Source organism: Oryx dammah, unplaced genomic scaffold, assembly GCF_014754425.2.
Source record: "Oryx dammah isolate SB20612 unplaced genomic scaffold, SCBI_Odam_1.1 HiC_scaffold_8, whole genome shotgun sequence".
NCBI classification, from domain to species: Eukaryota; Metazoa; Chordata; class Mammalia; order Artiodactyla; family Bovidae; genus Oryx; species Oryx dammah.
In genome coordinates this window covers 8097956-8117970 of record NW_024070192.1, presented here as the reverse complement: position 1 = coordinate 8117970, position 20015 = coordinate 8097956, and the positions used below count along the sequence as shown (strand labels likewise).

The following is a 20015-nucleotide window of genomic DNA, read 5'->3' as shown; positions in this document are numbered from 1 at the left end:
CTGCTGAGTCACCAGGGAAGCCCCCTATTACAGCAGCAGGCAGCATACTGCTGTATGTATAGGTCATACTCTATCCATTCATCTACTGATGGACATGGGTTGTTTCCACCTTTTGGCCATTGTGAACAATGCTGCTACAAGCGTAACTGTACAAATACCTCTTCAAGTCTGTTTTCAATTCTTTGGGGTACACACCCAAACAGGAAATCAGTGGATCAGATGGTGATTCTACTTTTACATTTTTTAGGAACTACTTTACTGTTTTCCATAAAGGCAGCACCATTTTACATTCCTACCAAGGATTCAGTTTTTCTTATGTCCTCACTTTATTAATTGGCAACTTTTTTTGTATTTTGAGAACTTAACTCCCAGAGGAAAGCAAACCTCAATGTAAACAGCCAAAGCCTCGGTTTTAAGGTATTCAAGCCTTTGGGTATAGGGGAGAAGAGGTGGGTGGGGGGACTCCTTCACACAGAGTAAAACAGTTGTGACTCAATAAAGGTTGCTCCAGGGCTAAGCCAAATTTCAATATATAGAAATCTGCAGCTAAAGAACAGCACACTCATACTTACACACACACACACCCATGTGACACAAAGTGAAGACTTACTTACTCAGAAGCATAAATTATTTGACAGAGTACATAAGACAAGCATAAAAATTAAATTCTTTATTTCATACCACATTTCAAATTCAAATAATAATACAAATTCAAACATGAGCTGTTATCAGTCAAATAAAGAGCCCACCAAGGCCAACACTATTTACAGACTTAAAGACTGAGTAAAAAACAAAACGAAACCCACCCAAACACAAAATGTGAGTACAGAACTTAAGGCGAAGAACATCACACATAACAACAAGAGGGAGGCGGCCCAGAAGGCGTGTTCCTGATAGACTCCCCTCACTCCCTTTCGTTTCTCTTGTGAAAGCAGTTACCAGGAACCCTACCAGTGGTGATAAGAGGCTGCGGCTGCCCTGGGAGAATGTACTCAGTGGTATTAACAGAGGCTACTGAACCTCTGCAGCCTAATTCTACAGATCTATCACAAGCAAAGGGAGCCTGAGCCTGGGAGAGTGAGGAACACGGGAATGCAGGGCCCAGTTCCCAGCTGGACGGGAGACAGGCAGCCTTGTGAGACGGTCCTGGGGATCCCGGCTCTAGTGACTCCCTGGTGTAACCCCCACCCCCTTCTGTGAGTGTGGCCGGGAACTAGTAACTTGCATCTAGTAAAGAGAATACAGCAAAAGTGATGAGATGTCACTTTCAAGATTAAGTGATAAAAGACAGTGACTTATGACTTGCTGGCACTTCCCTCTGGCTTTTCTCACTTGCTTTCTTTGATGCGGACAGCCGTGAGAAACTAAAACTCCTGATCCAACAGCCTGTGAGGAATCAACTCCTGCCAGGATGAGACTAAGCTGAGAAGTGGGTCCTCCCCGGGTCACACCTTGGCTGCAGCCTTGTGACAGACCCTGAGCTGGCTGGAGGACCTGGTTCAGCCATGCTGAGATTCTAGACCCACAGAAACTATGAGAGAATACATAGGTCTTGTTTTTAAGGGTTGAGTTTTGGGGCAATATGTCACACAGAGATAGAAAACAAATACATCTGGGTAAACAATAATGTGCTTAGTGAAAAAAACTGTTATTTGCTCAGTCATGTCTGACTTTGTGACCCCATGGACTATAGCCTGCCAGGCTCCTCTGTCCATGGAATTCTCCCAAGTAGGAATACTGGAGTGGGTAGCCGTTCCCTTCTCCAGGGGATCTTTCCAATGCAGGGATCAAATGCGGGTCTCCTGCATCGCAGGCAGATTCTTTACTATCCGAACCACCAGGGAAATGGCTAAGTTTTGGAGTAATCTGTCATACAGTGATAGAAAACAAATACATCTGAGTAAACAATAATGTGCTTAAAGAGATAATAAATTCATTTCTATTAATTCTGAAACAGCATTTATAATTTATATAAAATCAACTATCAACTGAGTTTATCTCAACTTCAAGAAAGAAAACCAAAATTTTACAACTTGGAGCAAAAGAGTTTAGTGTTCCATACAAATGCAACTTCTCTAAGGGTTCCAGCTAACCACAATTCCCTGCAATTGCCATCAAGTCTGAAAGTCACACTCCATAAAATTGCTAAGCAGGTTTTTAAAAATAATAGAAAACAAAATATTGTCTTCTTGATTAAATCTACTTTGCCATAAAACTCTTGATTTGTACAGTTAATTTTCAATTTTAAAAGTGAGCTTTCCCATTTAGAGGGAATATCCAGAAGAAGCAAATCCACAGAGACAGGAAACAGATTACCTACCACCGGTGCCAGGCAAGAGAATGGGGAATGTCTACTAGTAGGCAGGGTGGTTCTTTCTGGGGTGATGAAAATGTTCTGGAAAAGACAGTAGTGATAGCTACATAACCTTGTGAATGTACTGAAACGCCACTAAACTGTATACTTTACAATGATGAATTTTATGATTTCTGAATTATATCTCAATTAAAATAACTGTTTAAAGCTCTTGTGGATTACAGTTAACATTTCCATTCTAAACATCTCCCCAAATAGTTAGATTTCACCCCCAGACATGCATATGGAATGGTGCTTCTTAGTGACAACTGTCTGCCACCATAGCTTAGACTTCACTACATGCTCTGGGTTTGTTTGTTTTTTATGCACTAAATCCTCTAGAAAAATTACTAGCAAAAGCCTCCACCAGTAAATGTGTATTTTTTTCTTAAGTGTGTTTCTGTTCATTTACAAATGTAAGATTTCTATTTTTAAAACTTGAAGACGATTTTTACCTCATTTCATAATACTTGATTAGTACCCCTCTTGCTATGAACTACAAGAAAAGCTACCAAAAATGTGCAAATCTTTTCAAAGATTCCATTTCAGGGTTACATGATTTACTTAAACGTCCTTCCCAGACACACATGGGGTGGCACATGCTCCCTGTTACTACACAGTAACACACAGCCACGCCCTGTAGGAGTCTTCACACGACATACGAGTCTTCACACATATGGCCTAGTGGTTTCAGTCAAAGCGTGATCTCTCAACGAGAACAGGGGGCAGAAGAAAACATTTACATTTATAACATGATCATAAGGAATGTGAGACAGATGAACTGAAAAACAACATCTTTGAACAACATGACCGATAGAACAAGTTTCCCTTATTTCACTAGTTTTTAAACAATATTTGTAAACCTGAATACCAACTCTGGCAGATTTAGCAGTCTTAGATCTCGGAGTTTCCATCCTAAACAGCCTCCAAGGTATGGTCAAGATGAGAGCGGCCTCCTCTGCCCAGCCCTGCCGCTCAGCCGGGGGTCTGGAGAGGCGGCCTCCTCTCACTGGCGCCCTTCTTCAAATACTTCGGTAGTCAGAGCCCCGGGCTACAGTGGCAGCAGCTTCCCACTCCACAGTGAAGAAGGAGACAGTTCCAAAAAACCCAAATATCACCATGACCAGGAGTTGCCAATGAAGGAGAAGGTAGTTACTGTAGAAAAATGCCACGGCTGCGCAAATGGACTAAGAATAAAGAAGACAAAACAGATCATGAAACATGCACAGGTGACCCAGCCGACTCCACAACAAACCCCACAGCTCTGACCCAAGGCTTCTTGTCACTGCTCCCTGCTCTTTCTGCATCTAGAGGGCACCTCCTTAGTCACTAGCTCACAGACACACACCATCAAGTCCCGCTGAGAGCTGGGAATAATCAAGTAAGCTATAGTCTGCTGTGAAGTTGCTCAGTCGTGCCCAACTCTTTGCAACCCCATGGACGGTAACCTACCAGGCTCCGCGGTCCATGGGATTTTCCAGGCAAGAATACTGGAGTGGGCTGCCATTTCCTTCTCCAGGGGATCTTCCCAACCCAGGGATCGAACCCGGGTCTCCTGCATTGCAGACAGACGCTTTACCGTCTGAGCCACTAGGGAAGCCCCATTTAAAACAGTATTTTGTTTAAAAAAAAAAAAAAAAACTGGAATGATCAAATTACGTGCATGCACAGTGAGATGCACACTTGTTATCTGTGAACACCATGAATTCTAGCATCTACTGAAAGAAGTCTGAGTCGCAGAGGCAGGAATGTAAAATCTCTTATACAAGTGATGGGACAAAAAAGATCACAGTACTTATTGTCTCCTCATTCTGATCAGAAATCCTTTTAAAGGATCTCCTGGACTTTCATTTAAGAAACGTTAAGAAAATGAAGTTATACCTCTTAAAAAAGACCCACCTTTAAACACAGTCTAAAGAAGAATTTACCTGCACAAATTTAAAGACAGCAAAAGCCGGGGCACTGTCTTCAGAATAGAGAAAACCTAAAATACTAAGCAGCTGGGTATTGAAGCAGCTGTCTCCAAGACCCAACAGGAAGCTGCAGAAGATGGCAATTTCTTTGCTGATTAAAATAAAATTAATTGAGAGTCAGCATTAATAGTAATATTTGTTACAGTCATTTAAAACATAACAGCAACTCACCCACAAAAACATTTTACTCTCCAATTTAAACAAGTTTATGAAACAAGAATGAATAAACACTGGAATTTACAAAGTAAGAACTTAGGCCCAAACGCTGTCACCTTCACAGTCTAGCAAACTCGAGTCTGTTAACTATCAGGGGGGCAAACACTGTGTCTGGGATAGGGCTGCCCTTGGCTTGTGGATCCAGACATAAATGCCTACGTTGACAATGAATTTGAGGGTCGAGTGCAGTAAAATGACACCCGCAGAACTGCCATAAACACTGTGAAAGGACTGGGCGGCCGACTCAGCAGATAGATCACCCCTCATTCCTCACTGCTCTTCCCTGAAGCCCAAACTTCTAGAGATTTCAATGCTCAAAAGGCAGAGATAAAAAATTCAAATCAGACACTTACATGATCCTACACAGATCAAGAAAAAGATTTAGTGGGGAGAAAGGTTAAAACCAACAATCACAAAAATAACTTGAGATTCTCTATGGATTTCTATTCAAACTCATTCTGGCTCCATTAACACACGACAAATGGCCTTATAACAGACTTACAGAAAAGGACTAATTGCTCCATTCTAAGTTCCAAGCCATCCTTTACCTCCTGCCCTTCCTTAACTTACTAGAAAAAGGGCAGCCACTGTACCTGGGTTTGATGTAAGCGCTGCTGTCAGTGCCTTCAACAGGAGCAATGGGGGCATCCCCAGGCATGTTGAGGAATATTAAATAAAAAGCTATAAAATGCACCAGGATGCCCAACAGCACAACTGGATTCCTACCAAAACGATTATTCTTGCTCAGCAGGCCAAAGAGGCTTCCACCTATAAGATCAATGAACAAACAAAAAAATCCAAGGCCAAGTTAACATATCAAAAATTTAGTTTTGAAAAAATAAATGGACAAATAGTGAATTTAGTAAAATAAGAAAAAGAAAGCACAAATACAGAAAATAAGAAATAACTGTTGAAACAAACGAAATTATAAAAATCAGGACAGACTTCTAGGTAAGATGGAATAACAGGAACTGAATTTACCCCCAGTGTAAAAAAAAAAAAAAAAAATATGACACAATGGTTTTGAAGACACAGGTTCTCAGGTGACAAAGGGCAGTGATCTCGGAGAGAGAGAAAACAAATGAGGTGAGGCCCACAGCTGTCCTAGCTGACTGAGAGGCTATGGGCTTCGGAAAGGGGGAAGGCGGAAGCAGAGGCGGGAGGAGAGGGGAAGGAGACCGGGAAGAGGGGCAGAAGGGGAGGGAAGGCAGGAGGAAGCCCACAGCCTCCCTGAGTCGAGGAGACAGAGCTCAGGGTCTGGGGAGACCAAGGTGCCTGAGTTTCCAAGACAGGGCATCAGAAAGGAGAGCTGATCAGCACAGGATGTCAGCAGCAGAGATCAGAAAGAACTTTCCAAGAGAATTAGTGGCATTAGTGCCCTACCCTGGTCTAGGAAGAGTACCTGGTCCCACCAGCCAGACGGGAAATATTATTTACTAGGTGTTCACGAAAGGGCCTTCCCTTGGGAGAGAGAGAGAATTAGCCCTCCTCTGAGCACTACTCTGGTTCCATCCAACACACTTTAAAAGCAAGACTCAAAAAGTCACACTGTTTCCAAGCAAATGAACCACATCCAAGAACAAAGCTCAGAACAGGAATAGGAATGTAAAGGTTATTCCACACCCAACAAGGTAAAGTTCACAATGGCTAGTATCCACATTACCAGGCATGCAAAGAAACAGGAAAACGAAAATAGGACCTGTCATTAGACAAATCAGTCAAACACAGAGTTATCACCTGACCCAGCGATTTCAGTCCTAGGTTTACATAAAACATAAGATCACACAAAAACTATACAGATATGTTCACAGCAGCATTATTCATAATGGGCAAAAAGCAAAAACCACCCAAATGTCCATGACACGATGAATGGATGAATAAAAATGTGGTAGATCCACATGACTAAATATTATCTGGTAATAAAGAGGAATGAAGTAAAAAAGAAAAAAGAAATGAAGTACTGATACATGCTACACCATGAAAAAACCCTGCAAACACTGTGTTAAGTAAAAGAAGCCAGGGACAACAGAAAAATACAAATTGTATGATTCCATTCACATGAGATGTCTGGAATAAACAAATCTACAGAGAAAGTACATTAGCAGTTGCCTGGAAAAAGGCAATGAAAATGTTGTAAAATTAACTATAGGGAACAAAACAATACACCAACCTCCCCCCCTCTCTCCATAGTGCTTATCACTCTGACATTCTAAGTTTCAGATACTTTTTACTGCCTGAGTTCTTCCCCCAAAATATAAGCTCCATGTTCTGTTCATACAATGGATGCACAGAAAGTTCTGGGGAAGCTCCTCACGCGTCACACAGCATCCACTACTGCAAGTGCTGCACGGGCCGCTGCTGCAGGAGTAACTGGTGGTGCAATCAAAGCAGCGGTGTGGTCTTGGCCTGTCCTCTTCTCCCCGATTTCTGGCATAGAGCTCCTGAAACCCTAGCAATTTCCTCAGTGAAAGGAGTGTCTCTAGTTATCTTAACTAACCCCTTCCAACCACACCTGAGTTAATGCTGACCCCCTGAGGGACTGTGGGAGTGGCTCTAGTCAAGATGGAGGGTGGTTGCCAGAAGGACCCAGTCTTGATTAGAAAACTAGAATGTTCAGCCCCACCTCCCATCTCAGGGGAGTGGAGAAGGGCTAGAGATTGAGTCTGCCATGATTTAATCCACCATGATGAGATCTGCATAAAAATCCCCACACAACAGGTTTGGGAGAGCTTCCTATGATGACTACCTCATGTGTCGGGAGGATACCACATCCTAGACTCCAAGGGGACAGAGGTTCCTACACCAGGGGTCCTTCTGGGCTTTGCCCTAAGTAGCTCTTCATCTGGCTGTTCATCTGCACCCTTTATTAATAAACTTTAACAGTAAGTATAGCATTTCCCAGGGGTGTTGTAGGAACCCTTGAATGTATAGCCAAGCTGGACAGAAGTGAAGGTGGCCTGGGGACTCGGGACTTGGACTGGCGTCTGAAGTGAGGTTGGCCTTGCAGGATTGTACCCTTGAACCTGTGTGGTCTGCTGCTAACTCTAGGAGTTAGTGTCAGAATTGAACTGTACTGCTGCACATAAAACTGATGTCAGAGATCCAGAGAACAAGAAATTCAGGGATTCTAATACACCTTCCCTAAGTATTTTAAGAGGAAAATCTGGGAAACATAAAGCAAAAATCTTTATGTTTTCTTACTTATGGCTTTGTGTTGAATTACTTGGCAAAAGTTTTATAATTTAGTTTTAGAACAGTGATAATAAAAGAAAAACCAGACATACCCAAGTGGATAAAAATAAGCAAAGAAATAGAAATCCAAGGACAGAGAAGTGAAATATACTTAAAATTTCCATTATAACTGTAACAAACTGATTTAATGCAAAAAAATTTTTTAAACCAACCTAAAATTTCTCCAATGCCGATGAAAATGCCAGAAAGTCCAATGAGGCTTTTCTCTTCTGTTCCAAATTTATTTATAGCACCGATACAGGTTCCATATACACCAGAGAAGAAAGTCAGTTCCAGACCTTTAGAAAAGAGTCAGATTTAAATTACAGTTGTCCTTCAGTATCTGCCGTGGGTACCAAAATCCAGATACTCAAGTCCTATAATCAGCTCTCTGCATTCAAGTCTCTACACCCTTAGAGTAAACCAACTGCAGATCACAAAGCTCTGGATTTTGTATTGAAAACACAGGCTCCCTTTTCTGTTTTTTTCTTCGTCTAGTAGTATTTGAGCTATGCATGTATAAAACAAAATTCACTCAGACTGAAATGCTACTCCCCTAGCAGAGCATAATTTTACGTGACATAACTGATGAAAAGGAATTAGCCACGAGATGGCAACTGTCACATATTTCAGGTTAGAACATACAACTCAAATAAGCAAAGACAGCGTTATGTTAAAACAGTCACTCTGCACAGAAAGGGTGTGGACAGAGGACATAATTAACATAAACTTGTAACAGGGAAACTAAAGTGCTCATTATCCTTATTAATGGCTTTCCAAGGGAACAGGAACATATGATGGCAAGACTAATACCTACTATCTACTTTTGCTTAAAGGACAAAGTTTTAATTAAACATGTTTTCCCAGGAAAAGAAATTTTTAAAATTTGGGTAAAAAATTAGAGCCAATCAGTAGAAGACCCGATTCCTTAACATTACAAAACCTTACCTGAATTTTGAAGACGTTTAATGTTCATTCTATTTGACCTAAAAATAAGATGTTTCTACCTATACCCATGAGGCACATAGGGCTGAACCCTGAACAAATCGAGCTTGAACCGTGCAGGTCCCTGGAGTACTACAGGGTCCACAGTTGATCGACTGTGCAGACCAGGAGGCACAGATACAAAGGGCTGACTAAAGTCACACAAAGACTTCTGATCACAGGGGAGGTCAGCACACCTAATCCATCCCTTCACCGTCCAAGGGTCAACTGTAAAGGCAAAAGTAATAACTGACATATCAGAGCAACTTTTTACAAGGAAACAGATTTCCTTAAGACCTAAGCCTATTCCACCTATTACCACATCACATTATCACTGGAAGCCATAGAATTCATCCTGTTTTATTGGAAATTATCTTAATTCATACCCAAGTTGCAAAGATTTACTCATGATTATTTTCTGTAGTACTCCATTTTGTCCTAAAATCACTGGTTGAGATGAATCAAGCCTCCTGCTTTTCAATCCCTTGTACAGAATCCTCCCCTACGTGGAATTTGGGCTGGCCCTGTGATTTGCTTTCACCAACATGGGAAGGAGTCACACAAATGCTGAGACATGGAGAGAGATGAGATCCAGCTTGCATCAGACCCCTCCAGACCTGCAATGAGACTACCTTGGAAGTTTTAGCCCCAGCTACACTATAACTTAAGTAGCCACAAGGGACCCCAACTGAGACCATCAGAAAAACCATTTTGCTGAGACAGGTCAATGTACAGAATTGTGAGAAAGTAACACAGTTATTGTTTTTGACACTTACTGTCATTACGCAGTTACAGAAAACCAATACTGTAATTAAGTCCATTACCTGTATAAGCAGTTGTAACGCTAAGAAGGAGCATCTCCTTGGTGACGCATAACTTCAGAGACTTTTCTGCCCAAAAAAAAGAAAAAAAAAATTAGGAGTACTTAACTAGATTTTAATCAACCGAACAAAAATTCTAAAATATTCATTCAATCAATTCATTATTACTTGTTGTCAACAATGCCAGTACACAGAGACACAGGTTAATGATTCAGATTAAAATGCTTAACATATGAACTAAACCTGCCCTGTAAGTAAAATGTTGATTTCAATATATTCTAGAGTTGTGTTTTCTCTAACACCTTTTCCAGCTCTCATGAAAACAAATAAAACATGAAACAGCGAAAAGAAACGGAACAAAACAACAGACTATTCCAACAGACTTGATTAAAAGTTAGGGAGTCAACAGTTGGCAAAGTGCTAACTTCTCTAAGCAACTGTCCCAGAGCAGCTTTAAGGCTGGACTCAAGGTCAGAGTCAGCCCAGAGGGTTTTGAGCACCCCAAGCCGGGACACCACCACTTCCTGAGATTCTCAGTCTCTGGATCTGAGGACTGAAACCTTAGTTCTGCTCAGTTGTTTCTGATCCCTTTAATTTTTAATTTTTGTTGCTTAACTTAGTTGAAATCTACAGTGGAAAATGCATTTCTAAAAGCTGCACATTTTCACTGTCTTGAACCTGCTCACATTTCATAACTTAAGGCCACTTATCTAGGATCCTAAACTAATGGGGGATCCAGATTTCAGTTCCTACTCAGTGGATGACTAGGAAACTCACATCAGTCACACTCTGTCCTGAATTTCTCCATATAAAAGAGAATAGCTTTTTTCTTGAATTTCACTAAAATAAAGTGAGACTAAAATCAGTAAGATATTTTCACCAATCATTTTCATATACTTCCAGAAAAAAATACTTGATTAATAAAGTTTAAAACAGTATTTTTAATTAGAAAAATCATACTAGCAAAGCATATTTGCTTCTGAGTAATCAGAAGATTTAGCTAACAAAAGGAAATTTTAAAACATAACCTAAAAAGAAAAATAATCTAGTATGATCCTATATGGTGAATTCATGTCCTCATACATTTGTCCAAACCTATAAAACGTACGCCACCAAGCAGGAACCCTAATGTAAACAACAGACTCTCTAGGTAATGATGCTGTGTCACTGTACATTCATCAGTTGTTAACAAAAGTACAATGATGGGGGACAACGATAACAGGGAAGGTTACACATGGGTGAGGGCAGGACATGTATGGGAAATCTCTGTATATTGACAATTTTGCTGTGAACCTAAAACTTCTCAAAAAAATCATTTATCAAAAAAAAAAACCCAATATAATTCATTTGAGGAAATTGACAAACTGATCCTAAAATTCATATGCAAATTCAAAGGACTGATAACAGCCAAAATAATCTTGAAAAAGAACAAAGATAAGACTCAAAATTTACAATAATCACTGGCATAAGAACAGGCATATTGAGAAATAAACTACAGTCACAGTCATTTGATTCTTAACAAGGGTGCCAACACAATTCAGTGGGAGAAAGAACAGTTATTTCTAGCAAATGGTGCTAGAATGACTGATCTCGTGCAAAAGAATGATGCTGGATTCCTATATCACAACATCTATAAAACCTGACTCAAATGGATCACAGAACAAAATGTAAAAGCTAAAATTATATAACTCTTACAAAAAAAAAATACAGGAACAAATCTTTCTGACTTGGAGTCTTCCTAGGACACCAAAAGCACACACAACAGAAGATAAAGTAGATAAATCAGACTTCATCAAAAATTTAAAAATTCTATGATTTAAAAGATACTAACAAGAAAAATCAACCTAAAGAATAGAAGAAAATATTTGTAAATTATATGTGGTAAGGGACTTTCATCTAGAATATATAAAGAACTCTTACAATTCAATAATAAAAAGACAAGGAATTCCCTGGCAGTTCACTGGTTAAGACTCAGCACTTCCACTTCTGAGGGCTGGGGTTCAATCCCTGGTCGGGGAACAAGTCACACGGTGTGGCCAAAATAATAATAATAATACAAATAACCCAATTTAAAAAATGAGCAAAAGATCTAAGCAGAAATTTCTCCAAAGAAGAGATGAAATGCCTATAAGCATATAAAAATATGCTCAACACCTAGATATTGGGGAAATGCAAATCAAAGCCAGAAAAAATCACTTTACACCTACTAGGATAGTGTTAGTCACTGAGTCGTGTCCAACTTTTGCCACCCTCTGGACTATAACTCACCAGGCTCCTCTATCCATGGAATTCTCCAGGCAAGAATACTGGAGTGGGTTGCCATTTCCTTCTCCAGGCGATCTTCTCCACCCAGGGATCGAACCCGGGTCTCCCACATTGCAGGCAGATTCTTTACTGTCTGAACCATCAGGGGCTAGTAGGATAGCTATAATCAAAAAGACAACTCTAGAAAGTGGAGAAATTGGAACCTTCGTCCATTGCTGGTGGGAATGTAAAACGGTACCGCCACTTTGGAAAACAACCTGGAGGCTCCTAAAAGATTTAACACAGAGATAACACAGAGCCCAGCAAGCCCACTACTCCTGGGTACACAGCGAAGAACTCTGAAAACAATGTCCACACAAAAACTGATGCTAAGAATCCCGTCACAGAAGACCACTAGTCTTATGATTCCACTTATACAAAATGTCCAGTATAGGCAAATCTGTAGACAGCAAGTAGATTACTGGATAACTAGGGCTAGGGCTGGGGTTGGGAGAGGAAATGGAAAGTGATTACTAATGGGAAGAAAATGGGAACTGACTGCTGATGGTCAAAGAGATTCTTTTGGGGGTGATAATTAGGTTCTAAATTTTTAATTTTGGCCATATGTGTACTGAATCCTAACCACTAGACCAGGTAACTGCCTGAATAGGTTTTAAAGTTGATTATGGTGATATCTGTGCAACTCTCTGAATATACTAAAAACCACTGAATTATATAAGTGTGTGAACTGTATACTATGTGAATTACATCTCAATAAAGTTATTCTCTTAAGGAAAATAACCATAATCTAACACCTTAATGAGTCTCCTCCCAGGCTTTATGCTGTTTAAAAAGAAATTTCACTACTTATACTGTTTTACAATTTATTTTCATATAACAAAGCAAACATTTTTTAACATTTGTAGTAATCATTTTAATGGCTACAATAATCTATTGGATAGCTGCTTTGTATTTGAATATTTAAATTATTTCTATTTCTCACTAATATAAATAGTAACTAAATCTTGGGGGAAATTCTTAATTATTTTCTGAGGATAATCCTATTAGTGGAATTGTTGGAGTAAAGGGATAAACATTTTTAAGGCTTTTGATTCTTACTTATAAATCTATCTTCAGAAAGTAATATGAGGACTATATTCTTAACAATGTGGTCTTGTGCATTTAAGTACCTACAGCCTATATACTGAGATTTATCTATCTTTGGAAATTTAATAGAAAACGTCTTACAGTTTTTAATAACTTTCCTTTGTTTATAACTTTTTTTCTACTGGAGTGTTTATGCCTTTCTTCAGTTCAGTTGCTCAGTCGTGTCCGATTCTTTGAGACCCCATGGACTGCAGCATGCCAGGCTTCCCTGTCCGTCACCAATTCCCAGAGCTTGCTCAAACTCAAATCCATCAAGTCGGTGACGCCATCCAACCATCTCATCCTCTGTCATCCCCTTCTCCGGCCTTCAATCTTTCCCAGCATCAGGGTCTTTTCCAATCAGTCAGTTCTTTGCACCATGTGGCCAAAGTATCAGAGTTTCACCTTCAGCATCAGTACTTTCAATGAATATTCAGGACTGATTTCCTTTAGGACTGACTGGTTTGATATCCTTGCAGTCCAAGGAACTCTCAAGAGTCTTCTCTCCAACACCACAGTTCTAACGCATACCTTTCTTATTGGTTCATAACCCTTTATCATATACAGTAAATATTTTCCCTGCCATTTTATTTGATTATTGTAAGAGATCGAAAGTTTATATTTTAGGTAAAAAAGAACATACTTTCCCCTTACTGTTTGACAGACCTGTGAAAGGCTTTCCTCTACCAAATTAATTTCTTTCTATTATGGTTTCATTTTTACATTTAATCTACATGGAATTTTAGTATAAGATGGGAAGTATGAGTTCACACTTTTCCCATGCAGTCAGCTGTCTGGCCTTGCTTTTAAGACTCTTACAGTATTCCACATTCCTTTATGAACACAGACCTGCGTCTAAACTTCTGTTCCAGTGCTGTCTGTATTCCAGTGTTTTCAAATGAATTCATAATAGGTTTTGATATTCACTAGGGAAAGTTCTTTTAAAAAATTCTGTTGGCTATTGATATGTTTATTCTTTCAGAGGAACCTTTTATCAGGACCAAAAAATAAATTTAAAAATCTTCATTGAAATTTTCTAGAATTGCATTAAACATATACATATTGAGCTGAGGAACTTAAGTGCCTTTAAATAAGCAGGAATCCTTTCTACTCAATACCTATTACAGCATCAACTGAAGGAATATCATGATTAAATAATAAATGAAACATTGGCTCACAAGCAAATTAAAGCCTGGACAGTCTTTTCCCTTTCTCTTTACTTTTGGCTTCATTGCCACCTCCTAACTTCATATTGCTCCCCACCTTCCAGGAACCATTGCCTAAATTTAAATTTTCTTGCCCTGTAACACCTTATATGCCTTATCTTTTTTAGCTGCTACCTTCTTTCTCCCCATTCAAACCCAAAAGCCCAATATCCTATTACTACCAAACCCTACAATAGGTAACCAACCAGCTCCGTGATAAAAAGCATGAGGCCCTCACTGTGTTAGTGTCTCATTTTACAGAGAAGTTGAGGCAAAGCTGGTACAACTATCTAGAAAGTACATCCTGAATTTGGCTAATATTAAGAGACATTCAGAGGCGGGGGTTCAGAGCATAGAGGCTGCATCAAGTCTTACCGAAGCTGGATGAACCAGCCCATAAGCCTGAAAGTCATCACCCTCCCTTTGCCTGACTGCACGTTCACCAAAGCAGCCAACATGTCTTTCTAGGCCTCTCATAACAAGAAGGAAATTCCTTGTTTGACCTTGAGTAAATAATTTTGCCAAAGCCTCAGTTTTCTTCCCTATAAAATGGAGATAATGATACGTATGTATTATATGATACTCACAGATCTGTCGTGAGAACAAAATAAAACACACCAAGAGGTTTAGGCAGGAAGAGCCCTCAACAGATGAGATGGTTTTACACATTATTGGGTCACCTGAGCCTCTGCTCTGTTCTCAGGAGTGACAAGCAATGCTTGAAGAAATGGTCTGTGTCCTTGCTTCCTCCTATATACTCCTAAACCTCTGCCCCCGCCTCCTCAGGCCTCCCTCACACATGCACTCAGGTAGGGCACTGAATTATTCTCCATCCCTCACAGGCCTCATGTTAGAGATACTTATTGAGGAGACAAGCGGATTTCAGAGCAGTATACCTGGAAACTTGAAAATACTGGGGTATTGTCAATGCAAAGCTACCAGAGAAAGGGGGGGAGCTCTTCCTGAACAGTTCCTGCACTTCCGGTGCAGAAAGTACTTACTAAACGCATCTACTGCCTTTGTCATGTTGTTCTGGGGAGACCTGAAAAGACAAAGAGAAAAAAGTTTTTCTCCAGAAAATTGAAAAAGAGAACAAACAAAAAAAGACCACATTTTCATTTAAGTCTGTAAAAGCTCTGTTCTCTATGTGGTAAACACTTCAGTGGCCTCAATGCCCCCTGCTCCAAGGTGTCCTTGCTTCAGAGACTGTGAGTAAAGTGCTACTTGGGTGGCTCTTTATTAACCACAGAACATGATTCGCTCACATTAAATTTATGACAGAGTCATGCATGTCTTTTTCAGAAATGGTACTTCTCTGCATGCTCTACAGCCTGTCAGGAAAAGCCCATGTACCACAATGAAAAGCCCTAGCCACAACCAGAGAAAGCCCACAAGCTGTACAAAGACCCAACCCAGACAAAAAAAGGAAAAAAAATTTTAAAGGAATGAAAGAAATGATACTTCAGGCAGGACAAAAATCTCCTCTACCTTGCTGTTTCTAAACTATAAGAGCAAATCGTGAGGGCTCAATTTCCACCACTCCAACTACGTAAAAAATTACTCTGTGGTTCTTCAGTGTTAAAAGCAACACCATCACCAGCTATATGGGTTTGGGCGTAGTATCACCAACTGGTTAAAAACGTGGGCTTCGATGTGGAGTCTTGCTTTGCCATTTATTAGCTGTGTGGTTTTAGACTAGTGGCTTCATTTCTCTTTTACTTTCTCATTTATAAAACAGGGACACTATCACTTACCTGTGAGAAGGAAACGAGATACAGTAACTTAAGGGTAAGTGTTTGCAGGTCATGGTAAGAAAGTCTGTAAGAAATTACACTTCTCATCCTATCAGCCAAGTCTACTCCTAGATCTTGAAAAGATATCATTTACAAACAAACTGAAAGAAAAAAACCTAAAGGAGAGCAGGTGACACAAAAAAGGTAATATGTTTTAACCAACAGGAAAACATTTTCCCCCACCATAAAAACTCATGCCTGAGGGAGGCTCAAGAGGGAGGGGACATATGTATACCTATGGCTGATTCATGCTGACGCATGACAGAAACCAACACAACGCTGTAAAGCAACTATCCTTCAATTAAAAATAAATTAAATTAAAAAAAAAAAAACACCTCATGCCATCCCTGGAAGCGAGTACTCTGTAGACTCCATTTAATGATAGTACCCTCACCTTGTACTTGGATAAGATTGGGTGGTGGTGGTGGTGTTTTAGCCACTCAGTCGTATCCAACTGTTTGTGACCCCATGGACTGTAGCCTGCCAGGCTCCTCTGTTATTTCCCAGGCAAGATACTGGAGCAGGTTGCCACTGCCTTCTCCAGGGGATCTTCCCAACCCAGGGACTGAACCTGCACCTCCTGCTTGGCAGGCGGATTCATTACCACAGAGCCACCAGGGTGGATATATTATTTCACACTCCAGGCCCCAAATAAGCAGGAACTGATTTGTAGGCTATAGACTATTGAAATATAATCAACTCACTGTAAATCATTCAGAGTGGACTCCACTTTAGGGAACCTTTAAAGTCAGACCCCATGCACGTCCTCAGTGCCTTCCGATCACACCAAGAACAAAATCAAAAAAATAATAATAAAACAAAATCCAAACCCCCACCATATCCTGATGCAGTCATCTCTGTCCGCTGTGGATGCTCCTACTTGCACTGTGCGCATCCCACAGGGCCTCCGGCAGCCACCACACTTTCTTCCATACCTGGCCTTTGTTGCAACAGACATCAGCTGATCTTCACACCTTCTCACCACGCTGCTCTCCACCACCTCCCCCTCTCTCACTGTCTGGTAGAACTCACTCTGCTGTTTTCTTAACATGCATGGTGACTACCAGCCTGTCTACAATTAAGTTTCATAAGAAGAGGGACTTCTCTGTCTTGCTCATTACTTCTTCCCTACCTTTTGGAAGATGGCTGGTGCATGCATGGTGCTCTTTATAGAATAAAGACATAGACGTTTCAAGATTGGGAAGACAATTCAGGAAGAGAGAAAGATCTACAAGGTGGAGCAGAACCACTCCGCACTGCACCTTATGACAGTTACATGATCCCTTATCTAGCAATGAAGTTCCCTGAACACAGGGATGGATTGTATTTGTCTTCACAGCCCCTAACATTTGCTGAATGAATGTTGAATTTTTGCTAAGTTTGTGTCATTTGGACACCCCTTCTCCAATATCCATTGGTTTATGCTTTTAAAAATATGTGATATATATACATATGTATACTTGTATAAACACCTCTCTTTTGCTTGGAACAGTGCAAATTCTGAATGCTTAATGATCCTGTGACTGGAGAATTTTATGCCTTTTTGGGGCTTTAAAAAGGCAGCACAGAAAGTTCAATGCAAAATTTTTAACAACAGATAAAATTCTATAAGGCAAGCTTCACAATTTATCAATTCATGTAACACAAGAGTGGTAAAGACTTCTTATTCCCCTTTCTTCAAATCTAGATAATGACCTGCAGAGAAATCACCTGCAAGGTTTTAGATAGTTTTACTTACAACTTAAACAGGCCCCTGCTTTCAGTGGCAGGACCTGGGAAAGGGGCAGAAGGCTCCATGTCTGGCTTCACTTGAAGATGGCAAGCAGCAGCCGCTGAAGCAGCCCAAGAACCAGGCCGAGGGGATGGATGAGGAAGATAAGACATTCAAGCAGAAACGGAAAGAAGAGTTCTCAGGGAATGGCCCCCTGGCCACAAGTGGAATTAAGAAATCTATTAAAAAGCAAGCTGTTCCTTGTGCCTGAGGAAATAAAGGCCCTTAATTCCATTCCTATTTAAACATCTGGATTTCCAGCTATGACATCTGTTGCCACCTATAGCTAGATTGAAGTGTTGTTTTAGAGCCTGCTGTACATTTAAAAATAAACTTTTGTAAAAACAAATTAATAATAACAACATGGGACTTCCCTGGTGGTCCAGTGGCTAAGACTCCATGCCCCCAATGCAGAGGGCCTGGGTTCAATCCCTGGTCAGGAAACTAGATCCCACATGCCACAACTAAAGAACCCACATGCCACAACTAAAAATCCCTGCATGCTACAGCTAAAAAATCCCGCATGCCACAGCCAAGATTTCACATACTACAACTAAGACACAGCACAGCCAAATACATAAGAAATATGCTCAAGGTTATTCACAATTTTTAGAAAAACAGGACTATGTACTTATTTCCCTGCAGGGATTATGTCAGTGGAAACTACCATCACAGGTTAGTGCAAAATCCAGAGCGTGGGTATAACCACGGCTCATCTCTGATGACTGTTGGTGGCCTTGCCACTCACTTGTACCACATGACTGGAAATTTTGAAGCCTGGATCCAAGAAAGTGACCGAGGACTATTTTCTATTTAACTTTATGAGCCCATATCCTCACACATTAAAACACAGAAGATGTCTGCTGAACTGAAGGAGGAAATTGAGGCCTAGAGAAAGTCCAGGGAACACTGCTACTGTCCAGGGTCACACAGGAAGTGACCTGGGATGAGACTAAAATCCCTCCACAAACCTTTTAGCTACCTCCCCCACCTCTATCTTCCTTTCCCTTCTTCCTCCCTGACAAGTCCTCTTTATCTTCTTTCCCTGCTGATTTGCTTTAAAACTTTCCTCTCATGTCTGCCTAATACTGGATATCAGTTAGGGCTATAACAGGTTTGTAATTTCTAGACTGTTATCTATTCAAAATATAGCTTAAAATAGAAAGGAACGTTTCCAACTTCTTACTCATTGATGTCCAAGTCCTGGTCATCAGAAGATTCATCTTCTCCCAGGACATTTTCGGAATCTGGTTTCCGAATGAGAAAGAAAAGTACTGTCCCCACAAGGCTAATCACCGTTAGGGCGATAAACACTGTTCTTCGGTCACTCTCTAGAGAGAAAAAAGAAGATGAAAGTAGATAGCACTAGTCACACAAACAATTCCAGAGTCAGTATCATGTTCAGTATTTTGTTTATAACTATTCACATACTTTATCACTAATTTTACTTTACTGCATCAGTAAAAACCTAGGACAAAGAGATAAATAGGATACATCCACCTCTGTCTTTCAGTTAGAGAAATACTTATAAGCCAAAAGAAAAACAGCATAAGAACTTAATCATATTCTTTTAATCAGAGTATAGACAAAACAACCGAATTAAAAACTCTTTTGACAACTGATTAGTCTACCCACACATACACAATCTTCTCCCACACTTTGAGACGCTACTTGAAGCGCAGTCACAAGCTGTAAATCCTAGTATAATAATATAATCCAAGGGAAGATATTAAAAGCAAAAATCTGAGAGGACTTAAGAGTACCAAAGTTCACTAGAACAATCTGAACCAGGCATACTGGGAATTTTCATGGAACTGCTATTTTGCTTTGAATGTATCTGAATAAAGCACAGTGAATAAAACAAACCTGATATCTGAGTTTTCCCTTGCCAAGCAAAATATATGTAGAGATTTCCAAAGAACAAGCTGGGGGAAGAAAAGGAGGGAGAGGATGTTGGGAAGTTATTTTCATATTTATGGGCTTTAAAATAATTTTTCCATTCCTTGTTAGAAAAAAAAAAGAGAGAGAGAGGCCTACATAACGAAGTTATCTACCTGCCGTAAGTCATTCAGAAGTATCGACTTCACCCTCTTTCTGAAAAACTCAACTGACCCAGAGGGAACTCAGTCTCCTTCCACATGAGAGCAACCTGATTCAGAACCAGCTTCCAAAGACCTGACTCACTTTGAAACATGTGATGTATTGGAGTCTGGAAATGACATCCAGGAAACAAGTTTACTCTACCTCTAAAATTCTGTATTTTAAAGAACTGGTGAAA

The 20015-nt window shown here is 40.2% G+C and overlaps 1 protein-coding gene across 3 annotated transcripts in view; it reads right to left on the bottom strand.

Annotated features, from left to right (window-relative positions):
- Window positions 1–643: 643 nt before the first annotated feature.
- The window catches only part of MFSD11 (major facilitator superfamily domain containing 11), a 28163-nt gene continuing 8791 nt past the window's right edge, over window positions 644–20015 (bottom strand). For all 3 annotated transcript variants that reach the window (XM_040244590.1, XM_040244591.1, XM_040244592.1), the window contains exons 7-14: window positions 19604–19662; window positions 18924–19068; window positions 15175–15215; window positions 9582–9647; window positions 7947–8072; window positions 5136–5310; window positions 4282–4417; window positions 644–3540 (exon numbers count right to left, since the gene is read on the bottom strand). In XM_040244590.1, coding sequence (XP_040100524.1) covers window positions 3376–3540; window positions 4282–4417; window positions 5136–5310; window positions 7947–8072; window positions 9582–9647; window positions 15175–15215; window positions 18924–19068; window positions 19604–19662 — 913 coding nt within the window. In that variant the 3' untranslated portion in view covers window positions 644–3375. The remainder of the gene's footprint in view (window positions 3541–4281; window positions 4418–5135; window positions 5311–7946; window positions 8073–9581; window positions 9648–15174; window positions 15216–18923; window positions 19069–19603; window positions 19663–20015) is intronic.